We start from the raw sequence: 20,512 nt of genomic DNA, 5'->3' as shown, positions 1-20,512 counted from the left end.
TATGGAGCAGCGGTCTTAAGATGGCTGCTTCATAACTGCTGTTTCCGGCGAGCCTGAAGGCTCACACGGAAACAGAAGCATCAAACTCCATTCAGAGCTTGATAGTTGATAATTCGGCCCCCTACTCTGAATTTCAAATAAGCAGATTTTTTTTCTTGACAAATTTATTTTTTCTCCCATTTTACGGCCCCCCCTGTATCATGTGACAGACATCAGCCAATCACAGACTAGTATACATATACCCTGTGAGATTGTGCACATGCTCAGTAGGATCTTGTTCCCCAGAAAGTGTGTATATAACAGGATTGTGTAAAATTTGATAATGGAAGTAAATTGCAAAGTGGCTTAAAACTGCATGCTCTATCTGAATCATAAAAGTTTATTTTGACTTGAGTGTCCCTTTAAGTAACAGTGAATTTGCTTTTTCAGGCTTTCAGCTGTATAGATCAAAACCGTGATGGGATTATCAGCAAATCTGACCTAAAAGAAACATACATGCAACTGGGTAAGCTAAATAAAACATACTTTACTGACCATGCCTGGTTCCTTAAAGGGCACAAAACCAGGGACATTAATCTCTTCCTGAGTTCCTACCATCAACAGCAATGTGCTGTGTATGCTGAAATACCTGCTCATGCTGCACGGCACTGATAATGATTTCCTTACTAGATTATCACTCCTTACTGTGCCTACTATAGAAGTGGGCAGTACAGTTTCTGATTGGCTGTACCTTCTTGGCTTCAAACTTCTGAAGAAAAATAATTCTTTGTTCTATTTCCTGCCTTTTCAGGTAAAATGAATGCGAATGAAGAAGAGCTGGAAGAGATGCTGAAGGAAGGGAAGGGACCAATTAATTTCACTGTGTTCTTGTCACTGTTTGGTGAAAAACTGAATGGTGAGTGATGGAATAATTTAGCTTTTACACTACATGATTTGCAATAAATCTGCTACTATGTGTGTTTTCATCTTGTAATTGTTCTGCCTTTTTCCTTTAAGGGACATTAAAAATAAAAATTGCCAGATTACGAGTGGTTTTGTGCTGCCCTAGGCACTCAGAATCATGAATTTACACAGCTCAGACCCCTGTTGAACATTTACACAGTTCAAACCCCTGTTGAACATCACGGGTGAATGGCGATGCAGATTATATATCACAATCACTGAGAGTACCGGGTACTCTCAGAGATTGTGATATATAATGTGTCAGACCTCATTTGAAAATACACCCGTATCGCCATTCGCCAGGCAACAGTCAGAACTCAGTGAGTGGCAGTGCTGATAAATTTATTTGTGCATGTGCAGTGCTAGTGACCCACGGTAGTACGGTACCCACCTGAGAGCCCTAAGTGACTCAACTCCGTTTCACTGCCAGTCTGCCACTGATCATCTATCTGAATACTTCGCCTAACCCGGTTGCCGACTGAGATCACGTGCGTGACTCACTCTATACATACATTGCCGGTCACGTGACCTCGGTGGTAAGCTGCCCGGACAAAATCAGTTTTATTTTTTTTAAGTAATCCACACAGTCAGTGCAGCGGCAAGGGGCAAGTGCCGCCCCCCAAAATCTGCTGCCCTAGGCACGGGCCTTGTTGGCCTAGGCCTAAATACGCCCCTGCTGTGTTAAAACACTATTTGAAGAAAAAAAAAACTGGGATTTTGCATATCTAATTTGCATATCTTACCCAGAATCCTCTTGTGCATTGGTAACATTGTATGTGGAGTTTTACTGGGGAAACGCAAGCAGGGAACTTGCCTAGATGTGCTAATTTTCTATGCAAGAATTTGTATTGATTATATATATATACACACACAAAACACTCAGAGAAAGTCCAGCACTCACTTACAAGCTCTCAGCTAAGATTAAAAGCAAAAATGGAAGGGTTAGTTACCGCATTTGGCCAAATGGGACAAGCCCAGGTACCTCGTCATGGTCCCTTCCAAAACCTGGGTCCCTAAAACAGCCACACAATGCAGGCTCTCAATTCAACAAACTGGGAACAAGTGAAGGGTGCATAGGCTTATGTAATCACCCTAGATATATACCAAACACGGAAGGGGACTGCACTCTCAGACTTAACTGGGTACACATCCTATGACCCTGCAACATGCTCAGCACTGTGCCAGTGAGCACCCAGGGCTGAGCATGTTGCAGGGTCATGGGATGTGTACCCAGTCCAGTCTGAGAGTGCAGTCCCCTTCCGTGTTTTGTATGATATATATATATATATATAGATATATAGAGATATATATATATATATATATATATATATATATATATAAATAAATACATAAATAAATATGTAGTTGTAGGAGGAGGCGCTGATTCATGGGGGGTTCCAGGCGACTCACGTTTTTTTCACAGACTTCGTCCAGGAATAGTAGGTTTCTGTGTGTGTTAAAAATATCACATTGGTGTAGTGCTTCCAAACACCATGTAAACAAGTGTAGATACTCACAGAATAATACTGGATAAACAGCTGCTTAACGATCAAGAAAATATGTACCAGCTCTATATATGTTTAAAAAGTAGCTTTATTAAGCTCAACGCGTTTCAACGATTATACTGTCTTTCTCAAGAGCATTTAAAAGTTTATATGGCTTGTAAAAGTAGATGACTTTTACAAACTTTTAATAAAGCTACTTTTTAAACATATATAGCGCTGGTACATATTTTCTTGATCGTTAAGCAGCCGTTTATCCAGTATTATTCTGTGAGTAGCTACACTTGTTCACATGGTGTTTGGATGCACTACGCCAATGTGATATTTTTCACACACACAGAAACTACTATTCCTGGACGAAGTCTGTGAAGAGACCATGAGCCACCTGGACCCCCCCTGAATCAGCGCCTCCTCCTACAACTATATATATTGTTTTAACAGCCTTTGGGAGAGACTGTTGGAAGGCAGCGGTTCTAATCAGAGGGGAGCACATAGCTGTATTGTATACCTTTTTGTTTACTTACATATATAAATATGTATTTATGAATTGAAAGAACATATTCTGTTATGTAAAGAACATTGGAAAGTGAAATATTAAGGTTTTCATGCAGATTAGCGCACTTGAGAAAATGTGATCAGGTTTGCGGGCGAGTTGTTTCCCCCCCGCCAAACACACACACTTTTCTTGCACCTTTGACTTCATTGGGGGAATACGTTAAAGCGGTCGAGATATTCTAACTTTGGCTTTTTGTGCACGTCGGGTTAGCACTTGTGTAAAAACTTTTTACTTTCAACTTGTAATACGCGTGCTACCCAACACGCACAAAAAGCTTATTTCTAGAACAAATTTTTTCTTTCATGATCCTGGTTTTTAACCAATTTTCCAATTTACTTCATTCTAATTTGCTTTGTACTCTTGGTATCCTTTGTTGAATAGGATACTTAGGTAGTCTCAGGAGATGGGAGCTAGCTGCTAATTGGTGGCTGCACAAATATGCCTCTTGTTATTGGCTTAACAATGTGTTCAGCTAGCTCCCATCAATAAAGGATACAAAGAGTATTTACCTATGAAAACAATATATATTTTTTGGCATAAAAAGAGTTTTCCGTATACTATAGTTTAAACTACCTATTTATTCACAGAATTAAGTAATTGTAAAATTACCAAAAAGGTAAATAAATAAAATAATATTATATATATATATATATATATATATATATATATATATACACATACACACACATACACACACACACATACATATATACATACACACATATACATACATACACACACAGTATATCACAAAAGTGAGTACACCCCTCACATTTTTGTAAATATTTTATTATATCTTTTCATGTGACAACACTGAAGAAATGAAACTTTGCTACAATGTAAATTAGTGAGCCTGTATAACAGTGTAAATTTGCTGTCACCTCAAAATAACTCAACACACAGCCATTAAAGTCTAAACCGTTGGCAACAAAAGTGAGTACACCCCTAAGTGGAAATGTCCAAATTGGGCCCAAAGTGTCAATATTTTGTGTGGCCACCATTATTTTCCAGCACTGCCTTAATCCTCTTGGGCATGGAGTTCACCAGAGCTTTACAGGTTGCCACTGGAGTCCTCTTACACTCCTCCATGACAACATCACGGAGCTGGTGGATGTTAGAGACCTTGCGCTCCGGCACCTTCCGTTTGAGGATGCCCCACAGATGCTCAATAGGGATTAGATCTGGAGACATGCTTGACCAGTCTATCACCTTTACCCTCAGCTTCTTTAGCAAGCCAGTGGTCGTCATGGAGGTGTGTTTGGGGTCGTTATGTTGGAATACTGCCCTGCGGCCCATTCTCCGAAGGGAGGGGATCATGCTCTGCTTCAGTATGTCACAGTACATGTTGGCATTCATGGATCCCTCAATGAACTGTAGCTCCCCAGTGCCGGCAGCACTCATGCAGGCTCAGACCATGACACTTCCACCACCATGCTGGACTGTAGGCAAGACACACTTGTCTTTGTACTCCTCACCTGGTTGACGCCACACACACTTGACACCATCTGAACCAAATAAGTTTATCTTGGTCTTGCTTGTCTTCAGCAAACTGTTTGCATTCTTTCTTGTGCATTATCTTTAGAACAGCCTTGCTTCTGGGACAACAGCCATGCAGATCAATTTGAAGCAGTGTGCGGCGTATGGTCTGAGCATTGACAGGCTGACCCCCCACCCCTTCAACCTCTGCAGCAATGCTGGCAGCATTCATACATCTATTTCCCAAAGACAACCTCTGGATATGACGCTCAGCACGTGCACTCAACTTCTTTGGTCGACCATGGCGAGGCCTGTTCTGAGTGGAACCTGTCCTGTGAAACTGCTGTATGGTCTTGCGCACCGTGCTGCAGCTCAGTTTCAGGGTCTTGGCAATATTCTTATAGCCTAGGCCATCTTTATTTAGAGTAACAATTCTTTTTTTCAGATCCTCAGAGAGTTCTTTGCCATGAGGTGCCATGTTGAACTTCCAGTGACCAGTATGAGAGATTGTGAGAGCGATAACACCAAATTTAACACACCTGCTCCCCATTCATACCTAAGACCTTATAACACTAACGAGTCACGCAGAGCGCAAAGTCTCTAACAGCCACTAGCTCCGTGATTTCGTCATGGAGGAGTGAAAGAGGACTCCAGTGGCAACCTGTGAAGCTCTGGTGAACTCCATGCCCAAGAGGGTTAAGGCAGTGCTGGAAAATAATGGTGGCCACACAAAATATTGACACTTTGGGCCCAATTTGGACATTTCCACTTAGGGGTGTACTCACTTTTGTTGCCAACGGTTTAGACATTAATGGCTGTGTGTTGAGTTATTTTGAGGGGACAGCAAATTTACACGGTTATACAGGCTGTACACTCACTACTTTACATTGTAGCAAAGTGTCATTTCTTCAGTGTTGTCACATGAAAAGATATAATAAAATATTTACAAAAATGTGAGGGATGTACTCACTTTTGTGAGATACTGTGTATATATATATATATATATATATATATATATATATATATATATATCAAATTTGAAAACTTGTAGCTTTCTAATTGCAGAAAAAAAATCTCAAAATGTGTTCACTGGCCTCCTCAAATTTAGAGCAAACATACAGAATATGTATTTTTTGTTCAATGTGATCCTCTGATTTAACTAAGACCAAACGTATATATTTTTTTATTATTTTAATGGTTGTCGTCTTCTTAGGTACTGTCAGCCAGTCTGGCAGTATGTAGTTTAGGGCAGTTTTTCCTTATTAATTTATTTTTCTGTAGTTTTGGGGTCCCTCCTTACATTCCCCACCTCCAAGCGATCAACCATTTTCTGTAGTGTAGGAACCCACCTCCCCCTCCTAGTAATCACTGTAGTGTAGGGGCTCAATTATTTACTTTCTGTAGTGCAGGGACCCGCCTCTCCCTCCCCCCCCACAATTGCCACCCACCCAACTCCTTCCTCCCCTCCTAATGGCCGTGGAATTCACCAATGTCTGATTCAGACAGTGATTCTGTCTGTATCGGATCTGCTTTCATATGGTAACGGAGTACGATCCCTTACCATGCTCCCTTACCATATGAAGGAAGATGTCTTCTGCACCCTGGTTGCGGTTTCCTGCTGTCAAAGCCGACAGCAGCACCGTAACCTCTGTACTGGACATAGGGTACTACGTCAACACAGTATGCTGGGCAAAGTGCCCATAGTTAACAAAGCACAAAAAATTGCTTGTGCAATGTTAACTGCAGGCAGCCATTGATAAATTGTATGCTCTATCTGAATCATGAAAGTTTTATTTTGACTTTAAAGGAACATTACATTGTAAAGATTTCAATAATGCATATGAAACAGCACAATTTCAACATGTTCAAAATATTTTTACAATAAAAAGCTGCCTGTTTTGGTTTAGAAACTACAATAATGTGCATGATTGTCCAATTCAGGCTATGGGATAGAAGCTCACTGGCTAATAAGCAAAACTCCCAGAGTTCTAATGGTGCCCCATTGGCATCAAAACAAAAATGTTTTTTTGTACAAAATTTTTATTTTATTTTTGTTTGTTTTTTAAATGCCTTACAAAGAAAAAAATATTTAATGCCCCTGTAACTTTAGGGAATTGACTAATATAATTTATGTATCTGTTATATAAAGTAATCATTCACAGCATGCAACTCACTGTTCTAAATCTATGTCTTTCTTTGCCAGGAACGGACCCAGAAGATTCTATTGTCAGTGCTTTCAAACTACTAGACCCAAATGGTACCGGCAATGTCCACAAAGACGAGTGAGTTATCTCACCAAAGCAGGAAAAAAAATCCAAATACCTTTTTATCTAAGGAAACCACATATGCAGATGTTACTTAATTGAACTAAACTAACTCAATCAAATCACGATAGCAGCACTTCTCATTGTTAAAGTGATTGTAAACTTTAACAAATTAAAGCCCAGTATTGAATAATACTCTTAAAAACATAATCACTTTAATTCATTAAAGTTTACAAATATACTTATTTTTAAAAATATTTACCTTTGCGTTATGGTAAACATAACGGCGATCCTCCGCCCGCATCTGCTGCTTTCTTTAGCAGATCGATGACGAATCTGGCTTCCTCCAATCGTTGTGTGCCCCCTCAGGCGTCCAGCTGGTGGAGCAACGCTACGATTGGAGGAAGCCAGATTCGTCATTGATAGGCTAATGAAAGCAGCAGATGTGGGCGGAGGATCAGCGTTATGTTTACCATAACGCAAAGGTAAGTATTTTTTAAAAATAAGCATCTTTGTTAACTTTAATGAATTAAAGTGACCCTGTTTTTAAGAGTATTATTTGATACTGGGCTTTAATTCATTAAAGTTTACAATCACTTTAATAAAGCTTCAAACTGGGTCCACAAGGTTTCAGATCACTAGTTAGACCTCACCTTGAGTACTGAAGGCCAGATCTCCAGAAGAATATAAATTAACTAGAATCTGTTCAAAAGAGGGCTGCTAAAATGGTGCATGGTCTAAAATATAACATTTATAAAGGAAGGCGGAATGACCTAAATATGTATAGCTTAGAGGAGAGAAGGGAAAGAGGTGATAGGATAGAAACTTTAAAGTATTTTAAGGGGCTTAATAAAGTTTAAGCATTTTTCACAAAACGAGCAACACTAGAAAAAGGGGTCATGATCTCAAGTTGAAGGGTAGCAGGTTCCAAAATAATTTGTGGAACTTCTTCACGGAAAGGGTATTTGATTTGTGGATTAAATTTCAATTAAAAGTGCTAAGGACTTTAAGAATGCTTGGGATAAGCATAAGGTTATCGTACAAACTCATTAAGCTTATACGTTATAGAAAATGTGGGCGGACTTGCTGGGCTTATGGTTCTTATCTGCCCTCAAAATCTATATTTACATTTTTCCATATTACAAGACAACATTTAGAGCAATCACCTCTTAATTGTGTCATTCGTTTGGAATGTTTCCTTGTAACCTTGTGAACCAAATCTGCTTCATTTGTTTAATTTTTAGGTTGAAGCTTCTCCTGATGACCCAGGCGGATAAATTCACAGCAGATGAGGTATTCATTTGCCTTAAGATCTTAAAATTATTGCATTATGTTGTAGCATATAACTTTTCCAATTACTTTAAAGATTACCAAAATGGCAGAGTTTACAGAGCTGTTTTTAATAATTATTGGCCAACATCAGTTAAAATGGCTATTGAAAATTAGTCAAATTATGGCAGCAACAATAGGGGCCAAAAATACTAATTTGCACTCAGTTTACACTTATCCCATTGACAACTTTCAGTTTGTTGTATGCTGTCATTAAAGGGATAGTCTAGTCAAAATTAAACTTTCTAATTGACTCAATTTTCCTTTGTTTTCTTGGTATCTGTATTTGAAAATGCAATAATTTAAGCTTAGGTACCGGCCCATTTTTGGTTCAGTACCTGAGTAACGCTTGCTGATTGGTTTCTAAATGTAGCCACCAATCAGCAAGCGCTACCAAGGTGCTGAACCAAAAATGGTCCGGGTCGTAAGCATACATGATTTTTCAAATAAAGAAACCAAGAGAACCAAGAAATATTAATAACAGGAGTCAATTAGAAAGTTGCTTTAAATTGCATGCTCTTTCTGAATCATGAAAGTTTAATTTTGACTTGACTATCTCTTTAAAGGACACCATGTTTAAGCTTCCTCTGCTAGGCGTAAAAGGTGAAATGCCTTTTATAACTAGTATCACCAAATGAAATGTAATTTTTTTTAAAAAAAAAAACATGTAAAAGACACACATACACCTCAAATAATTTGACATTTTAAGAATTATGTGGACTCTAAAACTTTATATATAAACGGCTAGATTACGAGTTTTGCGGTATGAGGAGTGCGGTGCTAACTTGCACGTTATTGTCACCGCTCACTTACCTACAGCGCTGGTATTACAGGTTTTTCTAAACCCGGCGTTAAAAGACAAGAAGTGAGCATAGAGCAAAATTGAGCTCCATACCACACTCCAATACCAGCTCTGCTTAAGTCAGCGGTGAGCTGGTTGTACGTGCTCGTGCACGATTTCCCCATAAACATCAATGGGGAGAGCCGGCTGATAAAAAGCCTAACACCTGCAAAAAAGCAGCGTAAAACTCCGTAACGCAGCCCCATTGATTCCTATTGGGAAACTAAATTTTTGTTTACACCTAACACCCTAACACAAACCCTGAGTCTAAACACCCCTAATCTTACACTTATTAACCACTAATCCGCCGCCCCAACACCTACATTGTACTTATTAACCCCTAATCTGCCATTGTATCTAGCTTAGGTTTTATTTTTATTTCACAGGCAAGTTTGTATTTATTTTAACTAGGTAGCATAGTTACTAAATAGTTATTAACTATTTACTAACTACCTAGCTAAAATAAATACAAATTTACCTGTAAAATAAAACCTAACCTAAGTTACACTAACACCTAACATTACACTACAATTAAATAAATTACCTAAATTAAATTAAATAAATTAAATACAATTACCTAAATTACAAAAAAAAACAACAAACACTAAATTACACAAAATAAAAAGCAAATTACAAGATATTTAAACTAATTACACCTAATCTAATAAAAAAAAGCCCCCCCCAAAAAAATAAAAAAACTCTAGCCTAAACTAAACTACCAATAGCCCTTAAAAGGGCCTTTTGTGGGGCATTGCCCCAAAGAAATCAGCTCTTTTACCTGAAAAAAATATACAAACAACCCCCCCAACAGTAAAACCCACCACCCACACAACTAACCCCTAATCTTTGCGGCGACATTGGGGGAGGGAGATTAGGGGTTAATAAATATAATGTAGGTGTCGGCGATGTTGGGGCAGCAGATTAGGGGTTAATAAGTATAATGTAGGTGGCGGCGATGTCCGGAGCGGCAGATTAGGGGTTAATAAGTATAATGTAGGTGCCGGCGATGTCGGGGGTGGCAGATTAGGGGTTAATAAGTGTAAGATTAGGGGTGTTTAGACTCAGGGTTCATGTTAGGTGTAAACATAAATGTAGTTTCCCCATAGGAATCAATGGGGCTGCGTTACGGAGCTTTACACTGCTTTTTTGCAGGTGTTAGGCTTTTTTTCAGCCAGCTCTCCCCATTGATGTCTATGGGGAAATCGTGCACGAGCACGTACAACCAGCTCACCGCTGACTTAAGCAGCTCTGGTATTGGAGTGCGGTATGGAGCTCAATTTTGCTCTACGCTCACTTCTTGTCTTTTAACCCCGGGTTTAGAAAAACCTGTAATACCAGCGCTGTAGGTAAGTGAGCGGTGACAATAACGTGCAAGTTAGTACCACACCCCTTATAATGCAAAACTCGTAATCTAGTCGAAGTCTTTTAAACCATCAGGTTACATATGATAAGTAACATACTCAAACACTGTAATTTTGTTCTAAAAATTACATTAAACCAGAGGAAAACCCAACAATTTTCTTTCATGATTCAGATAGAGCATACCATTTTAAACAATTTTCCAATTTACTTCTATTATCTAATTTGCTTATTTCCCTTGGTATCCTTTGCTGAAAAGGATACCTAGGTGAGCTTAGAATATTGGAGCTAGCTGCACATATATGTGTATTGTGATTAGCTTGCTGGTGTGTTAAGCTAGCTGCCAGTCGTGCATTGCTGTTCCTTTAATAAAGGATACCAAGAGAATGAAGCAAAATTAATAATAGAGGTAAATTTGAAAGTTGTTTTAAAAGTATGTTCTATCTGAATCATAAAAGAAAAAAGTTGGGTTTCATGTCCCTTTAACATCTGACAATTTTGTTGCGCACTTGTAAAATGGGATGAGGGAGTATATAAACCTACATCAAAATGGAAGCCAAAAACACTTTACACCTGACATTTTGTTTACCATTTTGGTGTTCACAATTAACACCAACAAATCCATGGGAGGTGAAAACGTCACCGCTTAGCAAAATTTTATTTTCAGCCGTGGGCTGCTGTAGCAGCTAAGAACGGCGATCGATTGAAACAAATAAAGGAGCTTTCTACATGAAGTATCTTATATTCATGAATGAAAGTCCCCTTTATTTGTTTCAATAGTCAATCCTAGCGTTTGTAAAATGCTATGATCGACTTTCACTTTAAGCAACTTTCCAATTTACTCCTCTTGGTATCTTTATTTGAAAAAGCAGGAATGTAAGCTTAGGAGCCAGCCCGTTTTTGGTCAAGCACCCTGGGTAGCGCTTGCTGATTGGGCCGTCTCCTAAGCTTACATTCCTGCTTTTTGTTTTTTTTTATAAATAAAGATACCAAGAGAACGAAGAAAAATTGATAATAGGAATAAATTGGAAAGTTGTATTGAAATTGCATGCTCTGTCTGAATCATGAAAGAAAAAATGTGGGTTTTATTTCCTTTTAAACTGAAAAAGGTAAAGGATTGGTATAATTTACTGTTTGTTTCACATTATTTTACCTCTTTTAGCTCTGTAAAATTACTAATTATTTTTATTTTTTTAATTTTCCATGATCCAAAACAAAAGCCACTATATGAGATGAAAACAAAAACATGTTACAAAATCGAGCAGCTATTGATCTAACATAACAGTAAAAATTAAACACTGGCTTCATTAGGAGCATTATGTTGGGTTAACTCAAAAATTGGACCAACTTTAACCAAAACTTCAACGCTGTACACATATTTTAAAAATTGTGATAACTTAAATTAAGGGACTCACAGATGGGTATCTCTTCCCCCTTATCCCCTATTTCTTACAATGCTGAATTTCTTGGAGGTCTTGAACCACATAAAACCAATAGTGGGAAATTTGGATATACGGTACCGTTTAATAACACAAATAATGGTGAACTTAAACAAAGGCATGACTTAAAAGAGGTAGCTGGAGGAAATTACTCATCATGGCTAAAATACGCACAATGAAACCATCTAATTCAAAGCTCCACATATAGGGCAAATATTTTAAGAAATCCCACAATATTTGAAAAGCTGTGCCTCCTGGACCTACTTCCTTCTGGTACCCTTTCCATAACTAGACACATACTGGAAGAAGCATTAATATCCACCCTACCTTTGTATACTGCAAGTTGGCAGCAGGAACTGGAAGTCTCCCTTAATAAAAGATTGGGAAAACATATTTCGTAATACTCGTAAATCCTCAGCATCCCCCAAAAATTCTGGAACTTAATTATAAAATATTGACACAATGGTATTTGACCCCAGCCCATCTAAACCATATATATCCGAATGCAAATAATAGATGCTGGAGGGGGTGTGGTATGAGGGGTACTGTGATGGATACCCCTGCTACTCCGAATGGGTAGCTCCACCAAAAGGGTCCTGCTTCCTCCCTGCCGACTGCAGCTGTGTAGCCGCCAAGTGATTGTAGCCCACCTCTGATGGATACCAGCTACCCAGACTGGGTAGCTCCGCCAGAAGGATCCTTCCTATACCTGGAACAGGCCGCTATGTAGCGAAGAAAGTGATTATAGCAATTCCCACCCAAATAACTAGACAGACTAGCATTCAGTTGAAACAAGAAGTACTGATTTTATTAGGAAACACACACTCCTTTTATACACAAACAAAGGGTCTTATCTTACTCCTGAATCTCCCGTCCCTCCAGACAGGCTGGCGCCTGCCATAGCAGCCACAGTCACACAGAGTCCTAGGACACAGAGGTTGTGGATCCCGGGGGATCGGTGGCACTTCCAGGGTTTCATTTGAAAGCTCTTGGTCCTCAGATGCACAGTCCAAAAAGCATCATGATTCGTTACTGGGGACCGGAGTTACAGCCCTCTAAAGATAGGGGGTAGGGGTGTCCAAAATTCCCAGTTCCCCTCCAGCAATTCTCCCACCTCTTGTCCTCCCTAGGGGCTATCAATCCCCAAAATAGCAAAGCTTTGGGGCAAAGGGCCGCTGGAGCGACCAGGGGTAAAGTTAGCGGGTGTCTGGCGTGATGCGGCTGACCGGGAGTTCCAGGAGCCCGGCCAGCCTGAGAGGGGTTAGGTGGGTATCTGTTGCAGTACGGCCGGCCGGCAGTTCCAGGAGCCTGGCCAGCCTAGAAGGGTTTTCCTGGTCAGAGATCAGCTCTTCTGTGACAAAGTTCACATAGTAGAAACAACAGATATCACAAATCTGGGAGATCCAGCAAGCCCTGAAATGGCCAAATCTGATGTACAAAGGAGTTAGCCAGGTAGTAGGGGGGGGGTGGGGGGAAGCCTTGGTGGTCTGGTATCCGTGACAGGTACTATGTCACATATATGGTGGCAATGCGCTCCAGCCATCCTGGTCACAAATAGAAGCAGATTTCCGACTGATACTGGGAGAATCCTTCACATTAAATCCATTAGCTGCGATACTAAACTACAGACCTACGGTATTCTGCAAAATTAGACGGAATCTCTTGTTAATAGGATTGAATAGCTATAGGACATTAATAGCAAGAAATTGGAAATCTACCAAACCTCCCTCTAGACTAGATTGGATCCAATACACCACGACACTTCTATTCCATGAAGAAGATGTCTATCTCAGAAAGGGGACTTTCACTAGATTTTATGACATTAAGTTTTACTATTTTTACTAGGAGTCAATATTGGGTGCCATTGACAACTCAACACCGGAGTAATTTACCCACCTTTCCTTACTCTACCTACTACTCCTCCCCTTTTCCTCCAACCTTTATTTCCTTATATCTCTCTTTAACCCCCACTTCCCTTCCTTTTTTCTTAATACCTGTTCATAATTGAATTGAAATGCTGTATCTATTCTAGTAGGATTGAAGTTGAATTTTGTTAGAATTCACTGTTATTGTTCATTTAAAAATTATAAATCTTAGTTAAAAACATAAGTTTTCAAGCAACTAAGGCGACTAAACGATGTTGCTTAATATACTGTCTATCCAGGGGAAACACCTGATCTGCTTCAAGAACTGTATACTAAATATCAGACCCTGGGTGGAAAATGATTGTTTATTGTGTATCATTGCTGCATAATTATCCATTGTTAATATGTCTGTATGACGAATATGAAAACTTCAATAAAGAATATTTAAAAAAATAAAAAAAATAAAGCACTGGCATAAAACAGAATTATCTCTACTTAGAATATATTTAATCACTTTTTTTTACATCTATAAGTGCTGTATTTAATAAGTAAATTCCATTGTTGTCTCACACAGGTAGAACAAATGTTCGCAGTTACTCCTATTGATGTGGCCGGAAATATTGACTACAAATCTTTGTGTTACATCATCACACATGGAGATGAAAAGGAAGAAGCTTAAAGGTCAACCTTGTATATTCTATCTCACACAATTAAAATTATTTTTTCTAATGTTCTGTGTATTTTCTTTCTTCAACTAGGCGTTTATTTAAATGTATTTTTCTGTCATATTAATAAAAATCATTTTGCTGGCTTCAATTAATAAATGGCATCTCTTCTACTTTAAACTGTTATTAATGTAAATTTCCACAGGAACGATACACAAAATTATTAAAATGTGGAAAATAATTCAAATATATAGGGCTAAATAACATTCCATTTGTAAGCTTAACTGGTGGTAACACCAGAAGGATTTAAGTTTTGAAGTATTTAAGTTACATTTGGAATAATATTATCATCATCATCATTGTTTATTTGTATAGCGCCGCCAAATTCCATAGCGCTGGGTACAATGATAGGGTATACAATGACAAGGATTTGTGATAAAATACAAAACATAACAAAACTAAACAAATCTAGTACAGGAGGAAGAGGGCCCTGCTCCGGAGAGCTCAAAGTTTATAGGTTTAGGGTGCACAGACATAAGGTTGGGGTAGCTTGTCACATCGGTTGTAGTTGCAGCAGTGAGTCAGGCAGTTCATGTATTAGTTTGGGTCGAATGAGGGATAGAGGAGAGATGGTAAGCCTCTCTGAATAGGTGGGTTTTCAAGGAGCGTCTGAAGCTATACAAGGTTGGAGACAGTCTTATGGAGCAGGGTAGAGAGTTCCAGAAGACAGGAGCAGCACATGCGAAGTCTTGGAGGCGGGAGTGGGACGTAGAGATAGCAGGAGTGGAGAGATGTAGGTTAGAGGTTGATCGAAGAGGACGGGATGGGGAATATTTCACGATGAGAGAGGGAATATAGTTGGGAGTAAGGCTATTGAGTGCTTTGTAAATTAGGGTTAATACTTTAAAAATTGTATTCCGGAGTGTATGGGGAGCCAGTGTAGAGACTGGCAGAGCGGAGCAGCTGATATAGATCGGCGACTTAGGTGGATGAGTCTAGCAGAAGCATTCATAATAGATTGGAGGGCGGAGAGGCCATATTTTGACAAAATGAGGGAATGAATAAGTATTTTTGTAGTTATTTGAGTAAGGAAGGGACGAATTCTGGAAATGTTGCGTAGGTGTGAACGGTAGGATTTGGTAAGTGCTTGTATATGTGGGTTGAATGTGAGTTCTGAGTCAAGTGTGACCCCAAGACAGCGGACCTGGGGTGAGGTGTTGAGAATAGAGTCTCCAACCGTCAGAGAAATGTCAGGAAAAATATATAGTATTACAGTAAATATTACATTGTCATGTTCAAGAAAAGTCAGATTTGTTGGGATCGTACATTTTTAACAAAAATAAAAATTTAAAGAAAAAAAAATATACTTAGAGGGACATTATACCCTAGATTTTTCTTTGTATAAATGTTTTGTAGATGATCCATTTATATAGGACATCTGGTAGTGGTTTTTGTAACAGAATTTGAATATTCTATATATTTGAATACAAGGGGCGGACCCGCAAAGTACAAGCGAGTGGCGATGTGTCTCCCATTGGAAATAATAGGCATCGCAGCTTTAGCAAAACTTAGCTGACATTGCCACTTCAGCGGGCATGGGGGGAGGGTTGTATTTGAAGTGTTCCTACACAGCACAGACAGTGCACTCACTGAAACCTAACACAGTTTCTGTGTAAGAACACTTTAAATAATGCCTGTGCAACCTAACTATAACTAAATCTACACTACCTGCCTCACACTGTAAAGTCTCGCAACTGAAAAGGGGGCGAGACAAACAAGGCTGAAACCTTACACGTAACCTACACTTTAGAGATTGGAATATATCACACTACTGGTGATGTACCCCATTAAAAATGCAGGTTACTCCCCTGGAACTCCCAGCTAACTCCCACATTACGCCTACGCTATGTCATATCATCGCTATACCTGACTGATAAAGACAAAACTCCCTATTATAACTATAGGAGCTATATAGATACATTTATATACAATGTTTAAATAATACGCATTTTCCTGTATAATTCATATTAAATTTAAAGTGAAGGTCAATTTTCTACTAATCGACTACCGGAATGCATTAAGCCATATTCCTGCTATGCAGTCGCTACCTTATTTTTCTCAATATCGTTTTTGTTTTTTAATAAAATTTTAATGAAAATTGCTAACTGATCTTACAGCGACTCCTCCCCGCACCACTTCCTTGTATTCTCGTTGTGACGTAGCGAGAGGTCCCACTCGCTCCCTACGTTGGCCCCAAGCGCGTTCACGATAGTCACAATCATCTGTGCATGCATATACTAACTTCTACCACGCATGTGTCAAACTAATAAACTTATAATAAACATACATATTTAATATTATGATTTTGTAGCATATTTCATACTTTAAACGCAAGCGGTCTGGTTGTTTTTTTGTATTATTACATAGAATTTATATTATTAATAGAATTTATGCTACGCATGCGCGTCTCATGAATGGTCATGGAAAACTAACTTTGATATCAGTTAGGTTAACGCATGCGCAGAACTACTAACTGACGTTTAGAGTCGGAGCTTCATCCCCCCAGGGGGAAAACGGCCATTGGACGATTGAATAGGACTAGCCTGTCAAACACTTAAAGAAAATGGCGGGCGGAGGATAGAACTGTAACGGAGGATAATTAGAAAGTAAAAATAAAGAAAATTTATATTGGATTGCTAAAAAATGATGAATGTAGCTTCAGCTATTTTTAAAAAAGGAATAGAATGGCATGAGCGGGTCACCTGGACTTGACCTTCACTTTAAGTATTATATAGCTTTTAAAGGAATAGTCTAGTCAAAATTAAACTTTAATAATTCAGATAGAGCAGGTAATTTTAAGCAACTTTCTAATTTACTCCTATTAATTTTTATTTGTTCTCTTGATATCTTTATTTGAAAAAGCAAGAATGTAAGCATAGTAGCCAGCCCATTTTTGGTTCAGCACCTGGGTAACACTTTCTGATTGGTGTCTAAATGTAGCCACCAATCAGCAAGCGCTACCCAGGTTCTGAACCAAAAATGGGCCGGCTCCTATGCTTATATTCAAATAAAGATAGCAAGAGAACAAAGAAAAATTGCTCATAGGAGTAAATTAGAAAGTTGCTTAAAGTCGCATGCTTTTTCTGAATCATGAAAGTTACATTTTTTAACACGGAAAAAAAAAACCATGTTTACAACTTATACAATACATACATTACAATGCATTATACAGGAAAATGCATATAAATTTAAACATTGTACATACATATACTGCTCCTCTAAACTATTAACCCCTTACATGCCCTCACGCCCAGCACAATCTAACTCTGCTACACTATTAACCCATAATCTTCCATAACCTGCTAACCTAACCACCCCTAACCTTTTAACCCTTAAACCGCCAGAAGATCAATTTGAAGAACTGATCACTCTGTAACACGGTATAGCGGTCCGTGGTGCAGCCATTCTTAGCACTTCGTAAATTGTCGTCAGATCCTTTCAGCTCACTACTGAAGCCTTAAAGGGACACTAAACCCAAAAATTTTCTTTCATGATTCAGGTAGAGAATACAATTTTTAATAACATTCCAATTTACTTCTATTATCTAATGTGCTTCATTCTTTAGATATATTTTGTTGAAGAAATAGAAATGCACATTTAACAATTCATTCTGAATACCCTATAAACAAATATTAGATTAAATTAAACTTTTATGTGGCAAAAAAATTATTTAAAAACACATTTTTTGTCTGTACATGTCTTCTGCTAGTTACATTAGTAGCAAAATAACTAAATAGAAAACTATCCTTAGCTTGTTTTTATGAAAGGTGACAAAAACAAACAAACAAGCCAGTCATTTATGTGACGCATATACTAGCAGATACTGTGTAAATACCATATTTATCAATATTTTTATTATTTGGAACAGTCACCTTTAAAGTGATGACAAGAGAAGAATAAGGTATATTTATCAAAAGGTGAATGCCCCTATCAGTTGCCAGCTCACTTAAACCCTATAACCCATAATGCACCATAATTTGCAATCTCAGACGGACAAGTTCCCTACCTGTGAACTTTTCCGTCCGCACAGTGATAAATCTGCCTCTTAAAGGGATGTTAAACCCAGTACATTGCGCGGTTGTTAAGGGGTTTACTAGTGCACCTTTACCGAAAATGACAAAGCTGTGCTAGTGCTGCATGCCTTACTTACTGGCTTGACTTTGCCAAAAACATGGGGCCAATCACAGCGCTGTCAATTTAAATATTAATCAGCCTCAGAGGACTCAGACATTTGCATGGGCATAACATTTTGTTTCACAAAGTAATTAATAAATATAAAACATAACTGCTTGTTTATCTTAGGGGATGAGACAATACTTACCAAAGATGCTGCAGTATCAATAAGAATGACAGTGACATTGATGATTATGTCACCATAGCAATACACATGAATGATGTATGTGACAATGCATTGTCATTCTAAGGGTTTTTTTTGGTTTAGAACTCTGGGCAGCACTTTTTTATTGGTGGATTAATTTATCCACTAATCAGCAAGAAAAACCCAGGTTGTTCACCAAAAATGGGCCGGCATCTAAACTTACATTCTTGCATTTCAAATAAAGATACCAAGAGAATGAAGAAAATTTGATAATAGGAGTAAATTAGAAAGTTGCTTAAAATGTCATGCTCTATCTGAATCACGAAAGAATAAATTTGGGTTCAGTGTCCCTTTAAGCTGCTGCCCTCAGAGCTCTGCAAGTCCGACTGACTACTGCCAGCACTGCAAACACACTGCTGTCCCATTCACTGACTACACATGCAGTCACAAGCCGATTGAGGAGTTTGCACGTGCAGTCAGAAGCCAATGTGCCGCCAATGGGAATAGTTTCAGTTCCCGCTAAGTTGCGCCAATAGGTTAAGATGATCTGTGACCCACTAGGTATCAATCACGTGTCAACCATGTGATATGCATAGCAGGCAGGCGGAAAGTCGGAAACCAAAACATTTTTTAAAAATAATTTTAAATTCAAAAAAATTTGTGCTGAAGCAGGGACACACCTACACACTGCTGCCGACACACTAATGTGTCACGACACAGTTTGGAAAGCACTGCTTTATAGTGACTCAATTTTCAGAGTTAAATTGCAGGAAAAGGGGACAAAATAAATAAAGTATATTGCAAAAATGTTTAACTAAACATTACACATTATATATGACAACCTCATAGATGATGCTGAAGTTAGCTACTTATTCGGCCAGCTTCTTATTCGAATGCTGAAGTTAGCTACTTATTCGGCCAGCATCTTATTCGGCCAGCTTCTTATTCGAAGATTCAAGTTAGCTTACTATTCACCCAGCATCCTATTCTAGTTAGCTTCTTATTAATGAAATAAATGATTTATTAAACAACAATTAGCAAAGTTAATATGATATTAATCATTAAATTTGGCACCAAAGGTGGCACCATAATTTTCATTAATTTCAATAGGGAAATTCTGAATAAGATACCAAGCTTGGCTCACTCACATTTTACTTGTTTTATACTAATTGGGCATCCCTCTATAGAAAAAGAATCAATCTAGCCTGAGCCAAATTATATTGATCATGTAATATGGCACCAAACCTGGTACCCTCATTCCAATGCATTTCAATGGGAGATTTTGAATAAGTAACCAAGCTTTTAATCTATGAAAACCATCTTGGCTCACTCACATTTGGATTGTTTTATGCTAATTTGGCATCCCTCTATATAAAAAAATTAAATGTAACCTGAGCCAAAAGATATTGATCATATAATATTGCATCAAAGCTGGCACCCTAGCATCCATGTATTTCAATGGGAAATTGTGAATAAGTAACCAAGCATTTCCTCTATTAAAACCATCTTGGCTCACTCACATTTGGCTTGTTTTATACTAATTGGGCATCCCTCTATATAAAAAGAATCAATCTAGCCTGAACCAAATGATATTGATCATGTAATATGGCACCAAACCTGGTACCCAAATTCCAATGCATTTCAATGGGCAATTCTGAATAAGTAACTAAGCTTTTAATCTATGAAAACCATCTTGGCTCACTCACATTTGGCTTTTTTTATGCTAATTGGACATCTCTCTATCTCAAAAGAATCAATCTAGCCTGAGCCAAATGATATTGATCATGTAATATGGCACCAAACCTGGTACCCTAATTTCAATGCATTTGAAAGGGCAATTCTGAATAAGTAACTAAGATTTTAATCTATGAAAAACATCTTGGCTCACTCACATTT

The 20,512-nt window shown here is 38.3% G+C and overlaps 1 protein-coding gene across 1 annotated transcript in view; it reads left to right on the top strand.

The window, feature by feature from the left end:
- MYL7 (myosin light chain 7) overlaps positions 1–14,302 on the top strand; it is a 29,746-nt gene extending 15,444 nt beyond the window's left edge. The window contains exons 3-7 of the mRNA XM_053716086.1: positions 430–505; positions 791–895; positions 6,680–6,758; positions 7,985–8,033; positions 14,148–14,302. Of these exons, the coding sequence (XP_053572061.1) occupies positions 430–505; positions 791–895; positions 6,680–6,758; positions 7,985–8,033; positions 14,148–14,252 (414 nt within the window). The 3' untranslated portion in view covers positions 14,253–14,302. The remainder of the gene's footprint in view (positions 1–429; positions 506–790; positions 896–6,679; positions 6,759–7,984; positions 8,034–14,147) is intronic.
- Positions 14,303–20,512: the final 6,210 nt, after the last annotated feature.

This window comes from Bombina bombina, chromosome 6, assembly GCF_027579735.1.
Source record: "Bombina bombina isolate aBomBom1 chromosome 6, aBomBom1.pri, whole genome shotgun sequence".
NCBI lineage: Eukaryota > Metazoa > Chordata > Amphibia > Anura > Bombinatoridae > Bombina > Bombina bombina.
The sequence above is the reverse complement of the archived record's forward strand: the minus strand, read 5'-3'. Positions and strand labels throughout refer to the sequence as shown.